Source organism: Pristiophorus japonicus, chromosome 24, assembly GCF_044704955.1.
Source record: "Pristiophorus japonicus isolate sPriJap1 chromosome 24, sPriJap1.hap1, whole genome shotgun sequence".
Classification (NCBI taxonomy): Eukaryota; Metazoa; Chordata; class Chondrichthyes; family Pristiophoridae; genus Pristiophorus; species Pristiophorus japonicus.
Genome location: NC_092000.1, coordinates 15,851,769 through 15,877,642, shown reverse-complemented (window position 1 = coordinate 15,877,642; position 25,874 = coordinate 15,851,769). Strand labels below are relative to the sequence as shown.

General features: G+C 44.8%; 1 protein-coding gene across 3 annotated transcripts in view; it reads right to left on the bottom strand.

Annotated features, from left to right (window-relative positions):
- Positions 1–25,874, bottom strand: part of rnaseh2a (ribonuclease H2, subunit A) — an 85,125-nt gene that overhangs the window by 44,026 nt on the left and 15,225 nt on the right. For 2 of the 3 annotated variants that reach the window (XM_070867291.1, XM_070867293.1), the window contains exons 5-8: positions 25,649–25,786; positions 23,125–23,212; positions 21,907–22,030; positions 9,715–10,926 (exon numbers count right to left, since the gene is read on the bottom strand). In XM_070867291.1, the coding sequence (XP_070723392.1) occupies positions 10,791–10,926; positions 21,907–22,030; positions 23,125–23,212; positions 25,649–25,786 (486 nt within the window). In that variant the 3' untranslated portion in view covers positions 9,715–10,790. Of the gene's footprint in view, positions 1–9,714; positions 10,927–21,906; positions 22,031–23,124; positions 23,213–25,648; positions 25,787–25,874 lie in introns of those variants that run through there. The other variant, XM_070867292.1, reaches the window with a different exon arrangement.

Below are 25,874 nucleotides of genomic sequence, written 5' to 3'. Positions count from 1 at the left end.
GAACAGGAGGCCATTCGGCCCCTCGAACGTATTAGTCATTCAATTAGATCTGTATCTTAACTCCATCTACCTGCCTTGGTTCCGTAACCATTAATAACCTTGTCCAACAAAAATCTACCAATCGCACTTTTGAACTTCTCAATTGTCCCCCGAGCCTCGACAGCTTTTCGGGGGAGTTCCAGATTTCCAATACCCTTTGTGTGAAGAAGTGCTTCATGACATCACTCCTGAACGGCCTAGCTCTAATTTTAAGGCTATGGCCCCTTGTTCTGGATTCCTTCACCAGAGGAAATAGGTTCTCTCTATCTTATCAAATCATCTTAAACACCTCAATTAGATCACCCCTTAATCTTCTAAAATCAATGGAATACAATCCGAGTCTATGCAGCCTGTCCTCATAATTTAACTCTTTAAAATCGGCCACTGAGCTAAGCAGCTGGGGAGAGCGGGGGGGCCTGGTCAAGTTCTGGACTGTGAAGAGACTTCGTAGAATATTAGAATGGTTACAGCTCGGAAGAAGGCCATTCAGCCCGTCGAGCCCGTACCAACTCTCAGCTAGTCCCACACCCCCGCCCTTTCCCTGAAGCCCTTCAAATTTTGTTCCTTCAGATACTTATCCAACGCTCTTCTGAAAGATAAGATTGAATCTGCTTCCACCACCCTTTCAGGCAGTGCATTCCAGAACCCAACCTCTCGCTGTATAAAAGTTTTTTTTCTTACATCATCTTTGGTTCTTTTGCCAATCACCTTAAATCTGTGTCCTTTGGTTCTTGACCCTCTGCGCATGGAAACAGTTTCCCTGTATCTACTCTGTCCAGACCGCTCATGATTTTGAACACCTCTATCACATCTCATCTCAATCTTTTCTGCTCCAAGGAGAACAACCCCAACTTGAAGGACAACCCACTTTCTCAGTCTATCAACATAACTGAAGTCCCTCATTTCTATAATCATTCTCATAAATCTTTTCTGCACCTTCTCTAAGGCCTGCATATCCTTCCTTAAGTGCGGTGCCCAGAATTGGACACAGTACTCCAGTTGTGGCCGAACCAGTGTTTTATAAACCAGTGTTTTATACAGGTTCATCATAATTTCTGCACCTTTGTACTCTATACCTCTATTTATGAAGCCCAGAATCCCATAAGCCCAGAATTTGTAACTGCTTTCTCAACCTGCCCTGCCACCTTCAACGATTTGTTCACACATACCCCTAGGTCTCTCTGTTCGTGCACCCCCTTTAGGATTGTACCAATTATTTTATATAGCCTCTCATTCTTCCTACCAAAATGTATCACTTTACACTTTTCTGCGTTAAATTTCAACTGCCATGAGTCCGCCCATTTCACCAGCCTGCCTATGTCTCCCTGAAGTCTATCACTCTCCTTCTCACTGGTCACTACACTTCCAAGTTTTGTCTCATCTGCAAATTCTGAAATTGTGCCCTGTACACCCACGTCCAAGTCATTAATATATATCAAGAAAAGCAGTGGTCCTAGAACCGACCCCTGGGAATACTACTGTAAACCTTCCTCCAGTCCGAAAAACAACCAACCATTCACCCCCTTCACTCTCTGTTTCCTATCACTTAGCCAATTTTGTATCCATGCTGCCACTGTCCCTTTTATTCCACGGGCTTCAACTTTGTCGACAAGCCTATTATGGGTCACTTCGTCACAGGCCTATTGGAAATCCATGTGCATTACCCTCATCAATCCTCTCTGTTACCTCATCAAATAACTTGATTAAGTTGGTTAAACACGATTTGCCTTTAACAAATCCATGCTGGCTTTCCTTAATTAATCCACACCTATCCAAGTGACTGTTAATTTTGCCCCGATCACTATTTCTAAAATCTTCCCCGCTACCGAGGTTAAACTGACTGGCCTGTAGTTGCTGGGTTTATCTTTACTCCCCTTTTTGAACAAAGGTGTAACATTTGCAATTCTCCAGTCCTCTGGCACCACCCCCGTATCTATGGAAGATTGGAAATATTATGGCCAGTACCTCCACGATTTCCACCCTCAATTCCCCCAGCATCCTAGGATGCATTCCAGCCACTCCTGGTGATTTATCTACTTGAAGTACAGCCAGCCTTTCTTTATCCTCTTTTATCAATTTTTAATTCTATTAAGTTTCTCCACTACCTCCTCTTTCACTATGTCTATGGCAGCATCCTCTTCCTTGGTGAAGACAGATGCAAAGTACTAATTTAGTACCTCAGCCATACCCCCCGTCTCCATGCATAGGTCTGCTTTTTGGTCCTTAATCGGCCCCACCCCTCCTCTTAATATTTATATGCCTGTAGACTTTCTGATTATCTTTTATGTTGGCTGCCATTCTATTCTCATACCCTCTTTTGCCCCTCTTATTTTCTTTTTTACTTCTTCTCTGACCTTTCGATATACAGCCAGATTCTTCGATGTATGAGCAACCTGACATCTGTCATGCTTCATCTGGGCCAATCAGATCCAGTTGTGCAGTGAAACATGGATGCTGCTGAAGTGACAAGAACGTAGACGCCAAATATTTTGAGTCAGCAGCAGAGGAACTGACCTGTGCGTTGACTGGAAAATGTCTACTGAGCACGCGGAGGATCACTCTGTGCCACATTAACACATCAAAGCGCAGTCACCCACAGTTGCATGGTTTTTACTGGGTTCAGCGTACCTGTCTGAAGTTTCAGAAACTGATCGAAGAACCATCTGCCAGCCGACAGTGACATCCATTAACTGCCATTATTAACAGGGAAAACACATGCCCGAGGGACCCAAGGGGACATGTGATTACCGAACTAGATCAAACAAAAGAAGTGCACTCACGGAGCATTTAATAATTAAATAGAGAATGCATGAAATAAAGATGATTACAGATTAATTTGCATTTGACTGGATTTTTAATTTTATTTTAAAAAGAGATGGATACTCTAGGGGAAAAACTCCACGTGCATTCCCCGCTCAGACCAGAGTTAAAATTAGTCGGGTCTCAATGATGTCATTGGGCTGCAACATGCATATGACAGCGTGGTGGCCCCGACCTGCGAGAGACCATCAATGGCAGGTCGGGGCCATAAAAGGAATGGCGAGCGGCGGCCATGGGCAGCATGGCAGCATACCACTGCAAGATACAACACGAGCTGGTGCAGGAGAACGACGACAGCGAAGAGTGATGTCATCAAGGTCCAGGTCGGTGATTGGAGCGCGGGCAGATACAGCAGGAGCGGCGAGGTCGGGGCAAAGGAGCGGCGAGAGAATGTAGAGGGATGTGACCGGGGCCCAGGAGAGGCGTGAGTTCGGGGCCAGAAGCGGCGAGGGCCCAGGGGCAGCACGGGCCCAGCCCACACTGCGATATGTGCGCGCCAGGTCTGTGCAGCAGAGCTGGTCTCCAGTCGTCTTGGGTAATCCTTGCCACTGGACCAAGACCTAGCTCTGTCAAGCCCGTGTGGTGGCTGGTGTGCAACGGTCACCACATGTTAAAAAAATCCACGCACAGGCATCTTCCACCCTTCAAGATGTAGTTCGGGATCTGGAATATTAGATCCTTCATTGAAACATCTGTGAACTTATCCCTTTTTGGTGTGGAAGCAAGTCATCCTCATTTCGAGGGACTGCCTATGATGATGTAAAGGAGCATGCTTATGGCTTCGGTTGGGCCTCTTTGCTGCCTGCTCAGGAGCAGCGTCAAGTCGGGAGGCCTACAAGAGGTCCATCAGTCGCAGTAAGGGAGCGGGAGCAAGGAGGAGGAGCAGCGTCGAGTCAGGAGGCCTACAAGAGGCCCATCAGTCGCAGTAAGGGAGCGGGAGCAAGGAGGAGGAGCAGCGTCGAGTCGGGAGGCCTACAAGAGGCCCATCAGTCGCAGTCGGAGAGCGAGAGAGCGAGGAGGAGGAGCAGCGTCGAGTCGGGAGGCCTACAAGAGGTCTATCAGTCGCAGTAAGGGAGCGGGAGCAAGGAGGAGGAGCAGCGTCGAGTCGGGAGGCCTACAAGAGGCCCATCAGTCGCAGTCGGGGAGCGAGAGAGCGAGGAGGAGGAGCAGCGTCGAGTCGGGAGGCCTACAAGAGGCCAGCCGGTGCAGCTGCAGCAGGGAGAGAAGGCAAAATAGTAGAAAGAAATCGAAAGGTGACGTCAGTCAAGGGGTAAGTGATTGGTAAGTAGTTTTTCTTTTCTTTATCAGTAAGCAACCTTTAGCATTGTTATTGCCAAATTAAGTTTATCTAGGGGTTAAGTCATGGCAGGAGAGCTCGGACACGTGTTATGCTCCTCCTGTACTATGTGGGAAGTCAGGGACACTGTCCCTGACGACGACATGTGCAAGAAATGTATGCGGCAGCATCTCCTGACGGACTACATTGCGGCATTGGAGCTGCGGGTGGATTCACTCTGGAGCATGCACGATGCTGAGTGTGATGTGAATAGTACGTTTAGTGAGTTGGTCTTACCGCAGGTAAAGGGTATACAGCCAGATAGGGAATGGGTGACCAACAGGAAGAGTAGTGCAAGGAAGGTAGTGCAGGGGTCTCCTGCGGTCATCCCCCTGCAAAACAGATACACCGCTTTGGATACTGTTGGGGGGTGGGGGGGGAATGACTCACCAGGGGAGGGCAGCAGCAGCCAAGTTCATGGCACCGTGGGTGGCTCTGCTGCATAGGAGGGCAGGGAAAAAGAGTGGCAGAGCTATTATGATAGGGGATTCAATTGTAAGGGGAATAGACAGACGTTTCTGCGGCCGCAACCTAGACTCCAGAATGGTATGTAGCCTCCCTGATGCAAGGGTCAAGGATGTCTCGGAGCAGATGCAGGGCATTCAGAAAAGGGAGGGTGAACAGCCAGTTGTCGTGGTTCATTAAGGTACCAACAATCTTGGTAAAAAAACAGGAGGAGGTGCTACAAGACGAATTTAGGGAGCTAGGAGCTAAATTAAAAAGTAGGACCTCAAAATTAGTAATCTCAGGATTGCTACCAGTGCCATGTGCTAGTCAGAGTAGGAATCGCAGGATAGCTCAGATGAATATGTGGTTTGAGGAGTGGTGCAGAAGGGAGGGATTCAAATTCCTGGGACATTGGAACCGGTTCTGGGGGAGGTGGGACCAGTACAAACCGGACAGTCTACAGCTGGGCAGGACCGGAACCAATGTCCTAGGGGGAGTGTTTGCTAGTGCTGTTGGGGAGGAGTTAAACTAATATGGCAGGGGGATGGGAACCTCTGCAGGGAGACAGAGGGAAGTAGAATGGGGGCAGAAGCAAAAGATAGAAAGAAGAAAAGTAGAAGTGGAGGGCAGAGAAACCTAAGGCAAAAAGCAAAAAGGGCCACATTACAGCAAAAGTCTAATGGGGCAAACGTGTGTTAGAAAGACAAGCCTAAGGCTGTGCCTCAATGCGAGTATTCGGAATAAGGTGGATGAATTAACTGCGCAGATAGCAGTTAACGGGTATGATGTAATTGGCATCACGGAGACATGGCTCCAGGGTGACCAAGGCTGGGAACTCAACATCCAGGGGTATTCAATATTCAGGAAGGATAGACAGAAAGGAAAAGGAGATGTAGTAGCGTTGCTGTTAAATGGGAGATTAACGCAATAGTAAGGAAGGACATTAGCTTGGATGATGTGGAATCTGTATGGGTAGAGCTGCGGAACACCAAAGGGCAGAAAACGCTAGTGGGAGTTGTGTACAGACCACCAAACAGTAGTAGTAGTAAGGTTGGGGACAGCATCAAACAAGAAATTAGGGATGCATATTGATTGGGCAAACCAAACTGGTAGCAATACGGTGGAGGAGGATTTCCTGGAGTATAATAGGGATGGTTTTCTAGATCAATGTCGAGGAACCAACCAGGGAGCTGGCCATCCTAGACTGGGTGATGTGTAATGAGAAAGGACTAATTAGCAATCTTGTTGTGCGAGACCCCTTGGGAAAGAGTGACCATAACATGGTAGAATTCTTTATTAGGATGGAGAGTGACACAGTTAATTCAGAAACTGGGGTCCTGAACTTAAGGAAAGGGAACTTTGATGGTTTGAGGCGTGAATTGGCTAGAATAGACTGGCAAATGATACTTAAAAGGGTTGACAGTGGATAAGCAATGGCAAACATTTAAAGATCACATGGATCAACTTCAGCAATTGTACATCCCTGTCTGGAGTAAAAAAAAATAAAATGGGGAAGGTGGCTCAACTGTGGCTAACAAGGGAAATTGAGGATAGTGTTAAATCCAAGGAAGAGGCATATAAATTGGTCAGAAAAAGCAGCAAACCTGAGGACTGGGAGAAATTTAGAATTCAGCAGAGGAGGACAAAGGGTTTAATTAAGAGGGGGAAAATAGAGTATGAGAAGAAGCTTGCTTAGAACATAAAAACTGACTGCAAAAGCTTTTATAAATATGTGAAGAGAAAAAGATTAGTGAAGACAAACATAGGTCCCTTGCAGTCGGATTCAGGTGAATTATAATGGGGAACAAAGAAATGGCAGACTGATTGAACAAATACTTTGGTTCTGTCTTCACGAAGGAAGACACAAATAACCTTCCGGAAGTACTAGGCGACCGAGGGTTTAGTAAGAAGGAGGAGCTGAAGGATATCCTTATCAGGCGGGAAATTGTGTTAGGGAAATTGATGGGATTGAAGGCCGATAAATCCCCGGGGCCTGATAGTCTGCATAGGAAGTGACCCTAGAAATAGTGGATGCATTGGTGATCATTTTCCAACAGTCTATCGACTCTGGATCAGTTCCTATGGACTGGAGGGTAGCTAATGTAATTCCATTTTTTTTTTTTTTAAAAAGGGAGGGTGAGAAAAAACGAGTAATTATAGACCGGTTAGCCTGACATCAGTGGTGGGAAAAATGTTGGAATCAATTATTAAGGATGAAATAGCAGCGCATTGGAAAGCAGTAACAGGATCGGTCCAAGTCAGCATGGATTTATAAAAGGGAAATCATGCTTGACAAATCTTCTAGAATTTTTTGAGGATGTAACTAGTAGAGTGGACAAGGGAGAACCAGTGGATGTGGTGTATTTGGGCTTTCAAAAGGCTTTTGACAAGGTCCCACACAAGAGATTGGTGTGCAAAATCAAAGCACATGGTATTGGGGGTAATATACTGACGTGGATAGAAAACTGGTTGGCAGGCAAGAAAGAAGCAGAGAGTCGGGATAAACGGGTCCTTTTCAGAATGGCAGGCAGTGATTAGTGGAGTGCCGCAGGGCTCAGTGCTGGGACCCCAGCTCTTTACAATATGCATTATTGATTTGGATGAATGAATTGAGTGTAATATCTCCAAATTTGCAGATGACACTAAACTGAGTGGCGGTGTGAGCTGTGAGGGGGACGCTAAGAGGCTGCAGGGTGACTTAGACAGGTCAGATGAATGGGCAAATGCATGGCAGATGCAGTATAATGTGGATAAATGTGAGGTTGTCCACTTTGGGGGCAACAATGCAAAGACAGAATATTATCTGAATAGTGGCAGATTAGGAAAAGGGGAGGTGCAACGAGACCTGGGTGTCATGTTACATCAGTCATTGAAAGCTGGTATACAGGTAAAGCAGGCGGTGAAAAGGGCAAATGGTATGTTGGCCTTCATAGTTAGGGGATTTGAGTATAGGAGCAGGGAGGTCTTACTGCAGTTGTACAGGGCCTTGGTGAGGCCTCACCTGGAATATTGTGTTCAATTTTGGTCTCCTGATTTGAGGAAGGACGTTCTTGTTATTGAGGGAGTGCAGCGAAGGTTCACCAGACTGATTTCCGGGATGGCTGGACTGACATATGAGGAGAGACTGGATCAACTGGGCCTTTAGACACTGGAGTTTAGAAGGATGAGAGGGGATCTCCTCGAAACATACAGGATTCTGACGGGACGGAACAGGTTAGATGTGGGTAGATTGTTCCCGATATTGGGGAAGTCCAGAACCAGGGGACACAGTCTTAGGATAAGGCGTAGGCTATTTAGGACTGAGATGAGGAGAAACTTCTTCACTCAGAGTTGTTAACCTGTAGAACTTCCTGCCACAGAGTTGTTGTTGCCAGTTCATTGGATATATTCAAGAGGGAGTTAGATATGGCCCTTATGGTTAAATGGATCAAGGGGTATCTGGAGAAAGCAGAAAAGGGGTATTGAGGGAATGATCAGCCATGATCTTATTGAATAGTGGTGCAGGCTCGAAGGGCCGAATGGCCTACTCTTGCACCTATTTTCTATGTTAAAATTGCAGATCACGGCGGCTTTGGCAGAGGTAAGAGTCAGGGCCATTTCAACATGCCCACCCGCCAGGTTTCTGCTGAGTGAGTAGGGTTAACATCGCCCCCTTTGTGTTCCAAGAAAGATTTTATAAATTCACTTTACATTAATTATACTTACAATCTTCCATGCCATTTTTTTTTTTTGGTGTGCGAGCCCTTTAAGTGGCTGCGCGCCCATTCAATTTCTTGCGTGTACGCGGTTACCATTGTAAAGCCAGTGAGTGGCCTGCGCGGGACTCCAGACTGCTCTGCGGCCGTGCAGCTCAACGGGAACATTGCTTACAAAGCTCTTTATTGTGCCTGCTGTGCCCTCTGCTTACTTGCAGTGGAGGTGAAAGCTTCATCATTTTTACCCTCAAGTCTCCTAATCTTTGTTTAAACACACTTGGAGGTAATTTAACTTTAGGCGATGGTATAGAACAGGCAATGACGAATTAATCAGCCATTATACACCCCACCTGACTTTCCTTTATGCTGAAGTCAAAATCTGGAAGGTGTAAAATGAGCAGCCAATTCGATATTGTCCATTTTACACTAACGCCCAAAGTTAAAATATTCCCCGGCGTGTTGAACAGCAGTGTTGAGATGTACTGGTGCCACTACAATCACCCGCTGAGCGTGGCCCAAGTAGCTGCCCAAAGGGGGAACGGGGGAAATCAACCAATCAGCAGGAAACAACATTTATACACCACCTTTAAGGTAGTAAAACGTCCCAAGGCACTTCACAGGAGCGTTATCAAAATGTGACACCGCGCTACACAAGGCGATATTAGGACAGATGCCCAAAATCTTCGTCAGAGGTCAGTTTTAAGCAGCGTCTTAAAGAAGAGAGGCGGAAAGGTTTAGGGAGGGAATTCCAGAGCTTGGGGTCCAGGCAGCTGAAGGCACAGCAACCAATGGTGGAGGGATGAAAATAGGATCTGTGCAAAAGGCCGGAGTTGGAAGGGTGCAGAGAGCTCAGAGGGTTGTGAGGCTGGAGGAGGTCACCGAGATGGAGAGGGGCGAGGCCACGGAGGGATTTGAAAGACAGAACCAGGCCACTGTCGCATGCCTCAGAGTGGCAGTGGCAGCAGATTGCAAGCAGTTCACCCACTCACCCAGGATTTGCGGACCTCTGTGTCAGCTTGGCACCGTTGGTAACAGTCTCACGTGAGGCCGAAGGCTGTGGGTTCAAACCCCTCTCCAGGACCTCAGCAGTTAATCTTGGCTCGCACTTCCGTACAGCACTGAGAGAATGATCACTGCTACTTGATTTATCTTATAGACTCCGCTCCTTCGAACCCTGAAGGTGCCCTTCACGCTAGGTCTATAATATAGATGCTGCTGCACTATACAGTTAACCAACACTGAATTATTATACATGTACACAGTGTACCATTAATCATCTGCCGTGGTTGACTGTAAACATGCTGTTTTTATTTACATACGTGGTGAACAAAGGTGAATTATCAGGGGAATACGCAATTGAGAGGAAACACGATGTAGTTAGTTATTCAGAGTGATTTATTACACGTCAAGCAGTTGCTATAAAGACCCTTCTTCAAGGCTCAAATTTCACTCAAGTAACACATCTCGGGTTATATTACAAATTGTCACTCGCAAATCCTCATTTCTCCAGGATAAATCTGTCAGCGCTGTGACAGGACAGCAACTAATTAACTAAAATCTAGTGGAGTCTGCTCCCTGTCGTACTCGATTTAATAAAGCCTGAGATAATGGGGAGTTTAAGGCAAAGCTATTTCTCCAAAGGCAGCCCGCAAATTCCAACAGACAATGTTTTATTGGTATAATTTCCAAATTCGCACAGAAATTCAGCAGCAAATTATTTTCACGAGCCCTGGGCCCTGTGTACAAATGAGCTCCCAGCTCTGGAGCTCCGACATACCTTAACATAGTGTGACTAGGGCTTAGGGACAAGTTCCTGATTCCCTGCACCCGATCTCAGCCGTTTTATGAAATGAAGGTAGCCAGGCACCTCCTGAAAAGGGAGGAAGGAAGATTTTTTTTTGGGGGGGGGGCATTGAAAGAAAGAAAAGAGAATTTATTCCCAGCCAACTCCTGCCTCCTGGTTATTGAAGCACTTGCCATGGCTGAGGAGCAAGTCTTCAATCAGTCTTCTTGGGGGATCATATAGGGTGGCTTCGAGAGAGGCTGCTTCTTTTTAAAAAGAACAAATTAAGTTCAACAGGTTCTGTGACAATGCAAAACCACAGATCCAGTAATCTAGTCAGATAAGCAGCGGTGCTCGGCATGGGCTGGACAAGGCGAGCTGCTCAAACCCAAACTATTAATGGCAAACTTCAGATACGGACAAGGAATGGCTGCTTGGTGAATAGTGCAGGGTTCGACATCTGCATGAAACGTTCTAGTGACTAGTGCTGCTCATTGATTGACCCGCAATGCCCAATGCACTGCATCTTGGAAAAGCTGAATTCTCTCTCTCTCTCTCTCTCTCTCACACACCCCCATCAATTTTAAGGCTTTTTTTCTCTCCTGTACAGCAATTGTATTTCATACATTGTTTTGCATTTTCTCTACACATATGGGGAAAATGGATATGCTCATAGGTTCACAAGAGAGACAAGCTTCCTCTCGGTGAAGAAGCGGTGTGGCTGAACTTTCGGATCTTTGGTCTTCCTTTGAAAGTAGGACAGCACTGAAGGAGTATCTTTTTTGTTGCCATCCTCATCGTCATCCCTGCGGAAATACAGCAAGTTAAGAAGTCGCACTTCAGAAAGCACAGTAGTTGGGATTGCAGCTGGCATCAGCATCCCAGGCTAGAGAGTGGGAAGAAAAATTCAGAATTCTTTGCTTCTGATCGCGATGTTGGAAGGTTTCAATGCTAGACGAGGGTAGGATCGGACCCTAACCAGCACGCAATGCGGATGAAGAATGGGAACTGGATGGCACGGGGCGTTAGTCGCTGGCCTTTCAAATCAGGCAGAGGCTGGTGATGGGATAAAGAAATTCTTCGGTCTGCAAGTGCCCTGTGTGAAATGAGTTTGGACACACTCAATCCAGTTCCTAGATGGCATAAGGCTATAGCACAAAACTGTTCCTAATCCAGAATTCATTTTCTATCAGAGATAGATAAGATTTTTGTTAATCAATCAAAGGGATATGGGGCAAAGGGCACATGGAGTTAGGTCACAGATCTCAGCCATGATCTCATTGCATGGCGGAGTAGACTCGAAGGGTTAAATGGCCTATGGCTGTTCCTTTGTTCCTAATCTGACTTGGCGGCCACAGGATGCTGTGGGAAATGGAAAGCAAGGAGAAGAAGGTGTTCGTCTGGACACTGGAGCCGAGGCATATTGTTGAGGAAGATTTACTCTTGTGTCTGGCTGTGCTAAATCAGACACTGGGACTGAGGCATATATAGTTGAGGCAGATTTACTCTGCGTCTGGCTGTGCTAAATCAGACACTGGGGCTGCTTGACGCAGACAGCGGATGCCTGCACAGGGAAGAGCTCCATTCCTCAGCACTAACATCCCTCACCGTAACCTGGTGTTGCAGGATGCTGAAGGCAGTGCACTGATAGCCCCAGCAAGTACAGAAGCAGAGGGGAGAAATTGGGGCAAGGGAATAATTTCCTGTGCAGATTTTCAGGCGTCTGACAATTATGCCACGTAGACTTTTTAAAAAAATAACAAAGGCACTACAAGAATCTCTTGTTGGTTTTATGTTGGATTTGTCCCTATCTGAACATTTGATGCCCTCAGCATGTGTCCTCCAATCACTCAAAGCATAAAACCCCCTAAATCCGAAGGGCAAAAACACTGCTGGACTGCAGAGTTGAAAAGGACGATGCAACACCCAGCTCCAGCTAAAAGGAAAAGTAAGTAGACAGAGTGCAGATAAATCAATAACAATATAGAGGCTAATGCGAGACTAGCAAAGGAAGGACGCCTAATATTTTATTGAGTGGAAATAGTGTGCACCTGGGGTCTATTCATAATTGAAACAGGAGGACAAATAATACATTTGGCAAACAAGGGAGAATTTAGAGAAGGCGCAGCACACATAGCACTTAAGCCCCAAGTTATTTGCTTCAGTATCTTTGTTTGCAGATCCAAAGTTTTGAATTGCATCGGAACCACCTTTAAAGTTCACATTTTTTATGAATTGCACTAACCATGCATCTCCATTGTTGGGAGTATCCACTATAAATCGATACTGTGGTAAGGCAGAAGTTGTGCGGCCCTAGTTTTCAAGAAAGGGGGTGCCGATTTTAAATTATCTGTAATCTTCCACATTTTAGGTCCATGTCCTAATACTTTACTGGAACTGGTATCCAAATTTGAAAAAAATAGCTTGTATTCATATAGCACCTTTCATGACCTCAAGATGTCCCAAAGAGATTCATAGTCAATAAAGTACTTTTGAAGTACAGTTACTATTGTAATTTTGGGAAATGTGGCAACCAAGGTTGTTTGCCAAATAAAGCTGTGATTCAGGCCAGATGGTGATGCTGGAATGGACACGATCCCATAAACAGAAATGAGATTAATAACAAGATCATCTGTTTTAGTGGCGCTGGATGATTGATAAATATTTGTCAGGACAGTGGGAGAACCCCTCTTCAAATCGTGCCACAGGATCTTTTATTTCCATCTCGGAGGGCAGAAGGGGACTCAGTTTAGTGTCTCACTCGAAAGATAGCAGCTCCCACAGTGCAGTGTTCCCTCAGTACTGCACTGAAGTGTCAGCATGATTACATGCTCAATTCTCGTGAGTGGGGCTTGAACCCGCAACCTTCTGACTCAAAGTTGAAAGTACTACCAAAACCAAGGCCGATAACTAAGTTGGATTAAGAAACAAATGCATAATTCAGGTGGGCACATGTACAGTGAAGCAGTTGAGGAATTTTAATCCTGCAGTCTACTGAAGCTGGTTCTTCTACTCTTAAGTTCTACCATCCTCGACATCAATTCAAAAGTTCAAACGTACTCCATCTTAAGTTTGATTTTTCGATGGTGACAAGTAGTAGCTGTAGAATTTTAATTGAATCATCAACACTGTAGATAGGTATTGTTTTTTTTTTAAATCGCCCAATATTGCACAAGTCCTAACCTGATATTTATATAAAAATATATATATAAAACATAAATATATATATTTTTAAAAATATAAATATAGCGTAGATGTTCAAACTGATAACAGAGGTTACCAGGCTTCTGTTTTTGTTGACTTATAGCAGGCTATCGCTGCTGCTGTATACTAATTATAATGTTTCTACAATAATAGTTATGTTTTCATTTGGGTGGCTGACATGGTTTTTTTGTAAAAGTTAGAACAGGGATCCACAGGAATGTGCCAATATTTGCTGGGGGAATTCACACTGAAAACAATCCAAAGACACAAACGATCTGTACCCAGGAATTGAAGAAACAATAATGAAATATGTTGAGGACACCACATTGGGGATAATAGTAAAATACAATGGGGATTATAAAAGACAGTTCACATACTTAAATGCATCATTATATAAAAATAATGTATTTATGCATGAGTATATTCAAGACAGAGATCGATAGATTTTCGATACTAAGGCAATCAAGGCATATGGGGATCGGTGCGAGAATGTGGAGTTGAGGTAGATGATCAGCCATGATATTGAATGGCGGAGCAGGCTCGAGGGGCCAAATAGGCTACTCCTGCTCCTATTCCTTATGTTCTTATGACAGCAAGAGTACATATGTAAGCTAGTAACACAGGCTGATAAGTAGCAACTGCAGTTTAGTGCAGACACATTTTGAATGCAAGGGAAAGGAAATGTATCTTAAATGGGAAGATTATAAGGGAGTACAGGAGTAGGGCGAACTTGCTGTACATGTACAGAGGTCTTTAGAATACAAGGAGTTAATATACAAATCTTAGTTAGGCTACAATTAGAAGTATTGTGCACACTTTTGGGCAGCCCATTGATAGGAAGGATATAAAAGCAATGGAAAAGGTGCAACATAGATTCAGCAGACTGTCACCAGGAATGAGCAGTGACATTTTTGAAGATAAAATTAAAATGGGGCTTCCCCCGCCCCACCCACCATGACTAGTGACAAGATGTTCAGAGGTGGTCTCCAAGGATATGGTAAATAATAAATTATTTCCACGGTCAGCAAGACAGCAACAAGAGTGCACAAATTTAAGATAAGAAATAAATGGGAGGTGAGAAAAATTCCTTTACAGAGGGTGGTTAGAATTTTTGCCACAAACCATTACTGAAGCAGAGTCCATAAATACTTTTAAAATGGTGTTAAGATTGTTGTTGAGAAAAGCAGAAATACTGAAGAGCATACAGAGAGCAAGGAAAGTGGGATTAAGCTCATGGGTCATGTATGGTAATGTAGAGGTTATATTATTGGACTAGTAATACTGAGGCCTGGACTAGTAAATCCCACCATGGCAGTTTGAGAATTAGAATTCAGTTTGGAGGGAAAAGTGCGGGGGAGTGGGACTAACTGGATTGCTCTGCAAAAGAGCCGGCGCACTTAATAGGCCGAATGGCCTCCTTCTGTGCTGCATGATTCTATGTGGAGAATTATACTGGGGCAGACCTGATGGGCCAAATAGGCTGCTTCTGAACGGTTACAGTTGTGAGGATAGGAACATAAGAAATAGGAACAGGTGTAGGCCATACAGCCCCTCGAGCCTGCTCCGCCATTCAATAAGATCATGGCTGATCCGATCATGGACTCAGCTCCACTTCCCTGCCCACTCCCCATAACCCCTTATCCCCTCATCGTTTAAGAAACGGTCTATTGCTGTCTTAAATTTATTCAATGTCCCAGCTTCCATGGCTCTGAGGCAGCGAATTCCACAGATTTACAACCCTCAGAAGAAATTTCTCATCTCAGTTTTAAATGGGCAGTCCCTTATTCTAAGATCATGCCCTCTAGTTCTAGTCTCCCCCATCAGTGGAAACATCCTCTCTGCATCCACCTCGTCAAGCCCCCTCATAATGTTATATGTTTCGATAAGATCACCTCACATTCTTCTGAATTCCAATGAGTAGAGGCCCAACCTACTCAACCTTTCCTCATTAAGTCAACTCCCTCATCCCTGGAATCAACCTAGTGAACCTTCTCTGAACTGCCTCCAAAGCAAGTATATCCTTTCGTAAATATGGAAACCAAAACTGCACGCAGTATTCCAGGTGTGGCCTCACCAATACCCTGTATAGCTGTAGCAAGACTTCCCCCTGCGTTTATACTCCATCTCCTTTACAATAAAGGCCAAGATACCATTGGCCTTCCTGATCACTTTCTGTACCTGCATACTAACCTTGTGCGCTTCATGCACAAGTACCCCCAGTCCCGCTGTACTGCGGCACTTTGGAATCTTTCTCCATTTAAATAATAACTTGCTCTTTGATTTTTTTCTGTCAAAGTGCATGACCTGACACGTTCCAACATTATACTCCATCTGCCAAATTTTTGCCCTTAACTTATCAAACCTATTTCCCCTGCCCCACTAGAGCCGAGAAGATATGGGGTGACCAGAATGATCAACACATGTAATGAACTTCTGGGCAGTGCAAAGGAGGCGAAACTCAACAATCAGTGAAGAAACAGCCGCCTGCTTCATTTGCAGAGGATTACTGTCAGCTGTGGCTCAGTGGGTAGCACTCTCTCGCCTCTGAGTTAGCAGGTCGTGGGTTCAAATCCCACTCTAGGGACTCGAGCACAAAAATCTAGGCTGACACCCAATGCAGTGCTGAGGGAGTGCTGCACTGTCAGACGTGCCGTCTTTCGGATGAGACGTTAAATAGAGGCCCCTTCTGCCCTCTCAAGTGGACGTAAAAGATCCCGTGGCACTATTTTGAAGAGCAGGGCAGTTATTCCCGGTGTCCTGGCCAATATTTATCCTTCAACCAACATAACAAAAATAGATTACCTGGTCATTTATCACATTGCTGTTTGTGGGAGCTTGCTGTGCACAAATTGGTTGCCACATTTCAACAGTGATTACACTTCAAAAAGTACTTCATTGGGCTGTAAAGTGCTTTGAGGTGTCTGGTGGTCGTGAAAGGCGCTATAGAAATCCAAGTCTTTCTTTACTGGGATTTGATACAGAAATGGCGCTGCATGGGTTACACTATACAAGGCTTCAATTTCTTTTCACATTACAAACAAGCACCAACAAGAGGCATTGCTGTGAAGGTTAAAAATATGAAAGGTGACAGCAGCTTTCTCTTCTGAATCTTCACTCCTGCCAGGCAAAAACAAACCGCCTGATAGGAGCTGGAAAGGGGATACAAAAATAAAAAAAATCAATGCGGATTACTTAGTAACCCCATCAGCCGGAGGGTTTCATTTAATGCAGAGCAAGGTGCAAATTGTGAGAAGATCTCATCTATCAATCTGCTGGCAGCATGAAGACATTGGTCAAACCACAGATTTCTCTCAGGTTCCTGCTTCTGGACAGTTCAAGGGAGCTCAAGCCCATTCAAAAAAAAACTTTAATGTATAGATTGTAACACATTACCCACAAATAAAATTCCCTTCTCTAGTATATTTTGTTCAGAAACACAGCTTGTAACATTCCTTCCCTCATCGACCCTGGCTCAGTGGGCAGCACCCTCGCCTCTGAGTCAGAAGGTTGTGGGTTCAAATCCCACTCCCGGGACTTGAGAACATATATCTAGGCTGACACTCCAGTGTAGTGCTGAGGGAGTGCTGCACTGTCGGAGGTGCCGTCTTTCGGATGAGACGTTAAACCGAAGCCCCGGTCTGCCCCCTCAAGTGGACGTAAAAGATCCTATGGCATTATTTCGATGATGGGTCGGAGAGGAATTTTCCCAGATTTTTTCCCCCCAATTGGCCTGGGATTTAAAATCTGTTTTTTTTCCTCTCCCAGGAGCTCACAAGGCTCCGGTTGGGGTAGAGTGTAGAATGTTGCGGTGCAGGGGGTGTCGCAGTTGTGTGAGGCGGGCTGGTTGGGCTGGGTGCTCTTCACTTTTCCGCCATTGTTCATTGTTCATAGGTTTATACGTAACCTTCAGGGCTGCTGACCGAGGGCCGTGTGGCTCTTATCAGACGGCACGGACACGATGGGCTGAAATGGCCTCCTTCTGCGCTGTAGATTTCTATGTTTCTAACAGCAGGGGAGTTATCCCCAGTGTCCTGGCCAATATTTATCCCTCAATCAACATAACAAAAAAAACAGATTATCTGGTCATTATCACATTGCCGTTTGTGGGAGCTTGCTGCACGCAAATTGGCTGCCATGTTTCCGACATTACAACAATGACTACACTCCAAAAGTATTCACTGGCTATAATGCGCTTTGGGATGTCTGGTGGTCGTGAAAGGTGCTAGATAAATGCAAGTTTTTTTTTTCTCCTTCATGTAATGCATTATGTAACATCATTACAATTCGAACAATTGGGGGTAATGTATTGTCGTGGATAGAGAACTGGTTGGCAGACAGGAAGCAAAGAGTAGGAATAAACGGGTCCTTTTCAGAATGGCAGGCAGTGACTAGTGGGATACCACAAGGTTCAGTGCTGGGACCCCCAGCTATTTACAATATACATTAATGATTTAGACTGAGGAATTGAATATAACATCTCCAAGTTTGCAGATGACACTAAGCTGGGTGGCAATATGAGCTGTGAGGAGGATGCTAAGAGGCTGCAGGGTGACTTGGACAGGTTAGGTGAGTGGGCAAATACATGGCAGATGCAGTATAATGTGGATAAATGTGAGGTTATCCACTTTGGTGGTAAAAACAGGAAGGCAGATTATCTGAATGGGGACAGATTTGGAAAAGGGGAGGTGCAACAAGACCTGGGTGTCATGGTACATCAGTCATTGAAAGTTGGCATGCAGGTACAGCAGACAGTGAAGGCGGCAAATGGCATGTTGGGCTTCATAGCTAGGGGATTTGAGTATAGGAGCAGGGAGGTCTTACTGCAGTTGTACAAGGCCTTAGTGAGGCCTTACCTGGAATATTGTGTTCAATTTTGGTCTCCTAATCTGAGGAAGCACGTTCTTGCTATTGCGGGAGTGCAGCAAAGGTTCACCAAACTGATTCCCGGGACGACAGGACTGACATATGAAGAAAGGCTTGTATTCAATGGAATTTAGAAGAACGAGAGGAGATCTCATAGAAACATATAAAATTCTGACGGGGTTGGACAGGTTAGATGCAGGAAGAATGTTCCCGATGTTTGGGAAGTCCAGAACCAGGGGTCACAGTCTAAGGATAAGGGATAAGCCATTTTGGACCGAGATGAGGAGAAACTTCTTCACTCAAGAGTTTCGAGCATGTGGAATTCTCTACCACAGAAAGTTGTTGGGGCCAGTTCGTTAGATATATTCAAAGGGAGTTAGATGTGGCCCTTACGGCTAAAGAGATCAAGAGGTATGAGAGAAAGCAGGAATGGGGTACTGAAGTGCTTGATCAACCATGATCATATTGAATGGTGGTGCAGGCTCGAAGGGCCAAATGACCTATTTCTGCACCTATTTTCTACGTTTCTATGTTTCTAACAGCATTCCACAAAATTCCAGCTGTAGTTTTTTTGCACAGGTGCACGGACAGTAAGCAGGGATGTCATCCTTTACAGAATGCATTATACAAAAGCAGCAATGACAGCCATGCTCCTTTAATGGTGTATAAAATGCTGGGCTCGGAACTGCAGCATGTAGTGAACAACTAGGAATTTAGGACTGAACTCCAGAAATAGGGGCAACCTCTTTAATTTGGTTGTCAAATCACTTCAAAAGCGAGACTTGAGCATATAATCTAGGCCAACATTGCAGGGCAGTTTTGAAGGAGCACTGCTTTAATGGATTTGGCCTCCTTCAGGTGAGATCAATCGAGGTCCCATCTGCCTGGTCAGAGGGACGTTAAAGGTCCCGTGACAGTACTTTAAGGACGGGGGGGGGGGTCATTTTACACCAACATTACTCCCTTAAACATTTACAACCAGAAGAGTGCGCTCAGGCGTCTAACTGCGGTTGGCTGTTATGTCGCTTAAGCAAATAGCATTCTTGCCTACACAAGAATCACTCCACTCCTAAATGGGGGCTTTACAATGATGTGATTGGTGGCTACATAAATGCATTTTGTTCTCTTTATAAAATTCATGGCAAAAAAACAGCATTTCCACAACTTATAAATTCCATAATGTCTCTCCTGCGAAGATTTATCTGTACCATTTTACTGGCTGTACCGGATGCTCATTATGTACCACACTGCTCGACTGCACAATTCCTGATCACCCAGAGCAACAGAGCCATCTGCTGAAATTCTGGAATCACTGCACAGTACAGAGTGAGAATTAAAATAATTTATATTTCCATCGCACAATGTTGTTAGCTCCCTTAATGATTTAAGTAGGCAAATGCAATGCAAAGTGGTACCGAGACAAAAGACAAGGTGGTCTCACATTTAGCCCAGTGGCCTCTTCCCAATTAGCTGATGTCAGCCAGAGCGACATCTGGGATACCACAGTTAGCCTTCGCACTTCTGGGCTAGAGAGCACAGGGAGGGAAATTCGTCAGGGTTCTCACTCCTGATTCCACTGAGTGACCTTTACTAGAATGGGTATGGGTGTGATGTATGCACCCGTGAGTATGCTCACAGGTTTGTAGAACTGTTGCCATGGCCAAGGTGACCATTAACCGGTCCAGGCAGCAGGCGATCGTTCAGCCCGACTGCCTGTCTCTTACACTGTTACATTTGAGCCAGGGTGTCCCTGGAGATGGAGCACGCGGTGTCCACCGGTACGCTCGCGGCCTTCCGCGAGAGGTTGGCGCCGGAGGGACTGGAGTGCATCATTTCAACAGGAAACAGAATTTTAATTTGATTTAAGTTTTCGTTAAAAGTTTAAAATGTTAATTTGTGGGTTTTAATGCCCTTGCCAAAAGGGGGCATTTGATTTACGTTTCAACTAAAATAGTTGTTGTAGAGCTGTTACATTGTGAGTGGCTAAGCCAGTCACGTGATGTTCACAAGACTCAATAAAACCCTAGTCAGTTGGGTTCAAGGGGTCCACGATGAGGCAGGTGGTTGTGAGCCCGGTGGATGAACTGGTAATGCGTCGTGTGATTGTTAAACCTTTGCTAATAAACCAATTAGTTCTTAATAGCAACGTGTTGCTATGGATTCTTAAGCAAAGAACCCATGAAGCAAATACATTGCAGACATCACACGAGAACAGGACTGGGTTTGGCCGCGAATAGCCTGCTGAAATTCAATGTCCCAAAGTTACATCAGAATTAGGAGCAGGAGTAAGTCATCCCGCCCTTCGAGCCTGCCCCGCCATTCAATAAGATCAGGGCTGATTTTCAACCTCAACTCCACTTTCCTGCCCGACTCCCATTATCCCTTGATTCCCCAAGAGTCCAAAAATCTATCTATCTCAGCCTTGAATATACTCAACGATTCAGCATCGACAGCCCTCTGGGGCAGGGAATTCCAAAGATTCACAACCCGAGCGAAGAAATTCCTCCTCATCTCTGTCTAAAATGGCCGACCCTTTATCCTGAGACTATGTCCCCTAGTTCGAGACTCTTCAGCCAGGGGGAAACAACCCCTCAGCATATACCCTGTCAATCCCCCTCAGAATCTTATGTTTTAATGAATACACCTCTCATTCTTCTATCCATCTACTCAATCTCTCCTCATAGGACATCCCTCTGATCCCAGGGATCAATCTAGTGAAGCTTCATTGCACCGCCTCGAAGTCATAATTTTGTCAGATAAGGAGACCAAAACTGTGCACCGTACTCTGGGTGTGGTCTCACCAAGGCCCTGCACAATTATAGCAAGATTTCCTTACTCTTGTACTCCAACCCTCTTGCAATAAAGGCTAAAATGCCATTTGCCTTCCTAATTGCTTGCTGTGCCTGCATCTTAACTTTCTGTTTTTCCTGTACGAGTCAACTAAATCTCTCTGAACACCAACAGTTAATAGTTTCTCATCATTTAAAAAATATTCTGTTTTTCTATTCTTATGCTCGTGTAACTCCAGAGGTGTTACAATCGTTCTCAGTGATCCTGGCGGAGAGAGGAAAGCGGAGATTTCCCCTCAGAAAGGCTATGCAGTGATTCCCCTGCTAGAAAGCAGTCATGAATAGAATTGGATATGGCAGTGATACAGCCCGACAGGCGAATAACTTTCCAAGACTGTCTAGGCTGGCACATTAAGAATGGCCACCTGTGACGCCATGTTCCAGCAAGAGGCAGTACATGCAGGTGACAGGAAAAGAGGAGAAAACTGGTAACAGTCAACTTCTAATAGGGGTTACCAACAGCAAGATTTATTTAAAAGTGTTACCAATTATAAGATTCACTACGCGAGAGCCAAGTTTCCCTCCTCTTGCTTCTGAGTCAGAAGGCTGTGGGTTCGAGTCTCACTCCAGACTTGAGCACAAAAATCTAGGCTGACAAAGCTGAGGGAGTGCTGCACTGTCTTTCGGATGAGACGTTAAACCGAGGTCCCGTCTGCTCTCTCAGGTGGATGTAAAAGATCTCACGACACCATTTCGAATAAGAGCAGGGGAGTTCTCCCCAGTGTCCTGGCCAATATTTATCCCTCAATCAACATCACCAAAACAGATTATCTGGTCATTATCAGGCACGCTTTAAATGCAAGTCTTTCTTTTCATTTAAATTGAAGTCTGCAACTTGTGGGCTAGCTAATCAGGTCATTCATTACTTACCAGCGCACAGGTACTGCCCGAGCATCCAGAATAGTCTGGGCTGTGCTCCAACTAAAGCGCACAAACTGCGGATAGCCAAAAACAGGGTCTACGTGCTTCTCCATCCAGGCCTTTGTCTTAGGGTCTGCAAGAAAAAAAAATACAAAGCGAAACAATTCAATCTTCGAAAATGCTGTCAAAAACACAGCAACTTGACACCAGTGCTCTCCGATGTAAATCCCCGATGTAAGGGTGTTGATTAATGCAGCATCAGTTTACGGCACTGGTCTTACTCACCATTCCCCCCAAATTTAATGTTTACATGTCAGGTAGCCCATCACATTACTTGAACAGTAACATGCCTGGGGGGGGGAGGGGCGGGGGGACGACATTACACCCTAAACATATTACAAGTGAATCATCAAAAATAACTCATTTTGTAAAGCACATCATCAAATCTCCAGATAGTTTACATCAGGAAAACCCAGCAATTAAATTAAACCCACCAACAGATATTTGTTGCTGCGTGTTAGATTTAACTAAATTAACCATTTTAATTAAACTAGAGTTCAAGAACAAACATTCAAGCTTTCTGAAAGTCCTGCAAACTTTGAATAGAGGGCAGTAAATCAGAGATGGAACTTTTCTTGTGCATCGATATTTGAAATTCAAGGGATTCTTAGAAACACAAGGTCCCATTTTCACTTTATTCAAATTTATTAGCAAGGCTAAGATCATCTATTCTGATGGATTGGAGAATCATGGACTCAAGCCCACATCCCATTACTGACAATACCTCAATAGGACTCAACATTGAGCAACAAACAGACATCGCTGGAGACACAGAGACAAGAGGAATAAAGCACGAGCGGTGTAGGATCTGTACATTATTCTGTGCGCGCTGCACATCATTTACTTCACCAATAAGAGAACTAGCATTCACAGGGCACAGCTTGAACTCCTGTATGAAACCATAATCTCCATCACCTACAACACCCACCTCACTTTCAGACTGTGTTTACTGCAGCGTGGCCTTGGATAGAAATCCTCACCCTCCCTTAAGTAACAGAACAATACTTTTAGTTCAATATGTGCTCTACTCAAAGCTTCTCTCATGTTCAGTACTAAAGGCAACACTTAAAAGCTAGTCAACATTCATGAGAGACAAAGAGTGACATGTTTGTGAAAAGAGTAAAATACGATGAATGTTCAACCAGAGGGGGTGCTGCTGATTCTTACCATTGGGGTAACCCGAACCGTAATCCAGATTTAAGTCTTCTAGGTCTTCAACAAACTTCCATGATTGAACAGCATGATCCCTTGCAACCTGGAGAGGAGACACGAGTAAAGGGACAGGGTGAGCTTGACTCATCAACTCTGAGAACTGCAGTTAATTTTTAATAGTACATTCGAAAATATAACAAGAATGTTTGCACCATTTAACAAGGCTAATTAATGGCAAACCGCAGCATTTTATCATTTATATAAATAAAGGATGTCTGAATCCCGTTTCTCCCCTGAATATTTCAATATTTTAAAATCACTTTCGATTGAATGCTTTTATAAAATAATAGTGCTCTACACTTGACTTTTCCACATTTGTTTTGGAGTGAAAGACAATAGAAGTCTCAGTGGGTGCCATAAGCTGCAGAGATCACACATTACATTAAAATAATTTATTTTTAAAATTGGGACCTAGAGTTTGACCCATTACTGCCACTTCATGGTCTCAGTTTGCCAGTCAACAGGAAGATGCAATGTATTACGCTGCAAGCCCAGGCCACGCTCATTATGGGAATCAGCGGACAAGAAGAGTTTCTAAAATGAAAACTAACACACCAATAACACTTCCGTATATTGTGGTTTAGGTATGGGAACACATTCTGCAATAGATTATACAACTGACGTGTTTGACCAGTGATTTCTGACTGCTTGCAAAGGGGATGGAGTATAAAAGCAGGGAAGTCTTGTTACAGCTGTAGAGAGTATTGGTGAGGCAACACCTGGAATACTGCGTGCAGTTTTGGTTTCCATGTTTACGAAAGGATATACTTGCTGTGGACGCAGTTCAGAGAAGGTTCACTAGGTTGATCCCGGGGATGAGAGGGTTGATTTATGAGGAAAGGTGGAGTAGGTTGGGCCTCTACTCATTGGAATTCAGAAGAATGAGAGATGATCTTCTAGATTATGAGGGGGCTTGACAAGGTGGATGCAGAGAGGATGTTTCCACTGATGAGGATCACTAGAACTAGAGGGCATGATCTTAGGATAAGGGGCCACCCATTTAGAACAGAGATGAGGAGAAATTTCTTCTGTGGAATTCACGGCCTCAGAGAGCTGTGGAAGCTGGGCCATTAAATAAATTTAAGACAGAAATAGAAAGTTTCTTAAACAATAAGGGGATAAGGGGTTATGGGGAGCGGGCAGGAAGTGGAGCTGAGACCATGATCAGATCAGCGATGATCTTATTGAATGACGGAGCAGGCTCAAGCGTCCTTATGGCCTACTCCTGCTCCTATTTTTTATGTTCTTATGTAAGTGCCTGAATGAGGCCATCTGTTGGTATAGTCAGTCATTGCAGCCTGAATGAGGCCATCTGTTGGTATAGTCAGTCATTGCAGCTCCCCAGCACAGTCCAAGACCTGCTCATCAGTCTGACGAAAAGCAGAAAGCTACACTGCATTGTACTGGTTACATCTATGAATACGTTAGTCAAGTAATACATTTGAAGAGGTATGGTTCAGCCAACACGGATCAGCAACCTAGTTTTCCTTTCAAATACTTCAGATCAATTTGAAGTGAAGTAACACATGACCTATTCATGCACCATTTTGCACGTGGGCAAGTACAGCACAGTTATCCACAATGCCCTTGCTCTTCAAGCAGCACCTGGGGCAGTGAGTGAGATACAATGGGCTCACCAGCATACCCCACTCCTGCTAATGGGGAGGGGAGAGACACATTCCTGTAACTACCCTCAAAATACTGTTTTTCTAAGTTGAACTAGGTGGGAATAAGTGAATCTGAGGGGAGGGGGGTTAATTAAAAGAAATACTTTTCTGGAGTTGATATATAAAGCATACTGAAATACATAAAACAGTGCACCTGGAGCAGAATAAAATGGCCAATTTAAAATGATGTGAAGAACGAGTGAAGGGCTGCCCAGTTACTTCGCATGATGTAGCTACCAACACGCTGAATGCAGGGCACAAGTTGCACCTGAAACTGCTCAGGATTCTTGATTTCAACTGGGATGCCAGGGCATCAAATGTTTTTATTCATTCTCAGGATGTGGGCAAGGCTGGCATTTATTGCCCTCGAGAAGGTGGTGGCGGGACTTCTTGAATCGCGGCAGACTGTATGGTTAAAGTCCTCCCACAGCTGTTAGGTAGGGAGTTGGAAGATTTTAACAGGCGCAATGAAGGAATGGACAATTTATGTCCAAGTCAGAACGGTGCGTGACTTGGAGGTGAAAATGTTCCCATGTGCCTGCTGCCCGTTTTTCTAGACGGCGGAGGTCACGGGTTTAGGAGGTGCCACTGAAAAAACTTCGAAGTGGACAAGGCAACCCACACTGCTGCCAAGTGCATCCCAGCGACCAGCTTGAGAGGAGGTGTGTCAAAGGTCCTGACCTCAAACAGGAAATAAGTATGCGTGTCGAACTGCACAACTCTTCCTCGGGGCCTGGTACTGAATTGCAGTCAGTGGGATGATGTGTAATTGTCTGAGAAAATAGAATGCACTCCAAACATCCGGCACTCACTTTGGCACAGATACTGGCTGCACTGACTATTGGGAATAAGGAATCAGCCTTGGGTCTGACTGTGACCTCCAACCCTGGGAAACGCTCCTTCAGCTTTGCCTCGTACTTTTCAGCAGGTCCAACGGTGTCGACATAAACCTAAGAATAAGCAGAGGATCCGCTATTAATGCAGCACTACAAATATCAAGTTCACTGATTGTCTACGCGCTTAAATCGGCTAACTTTG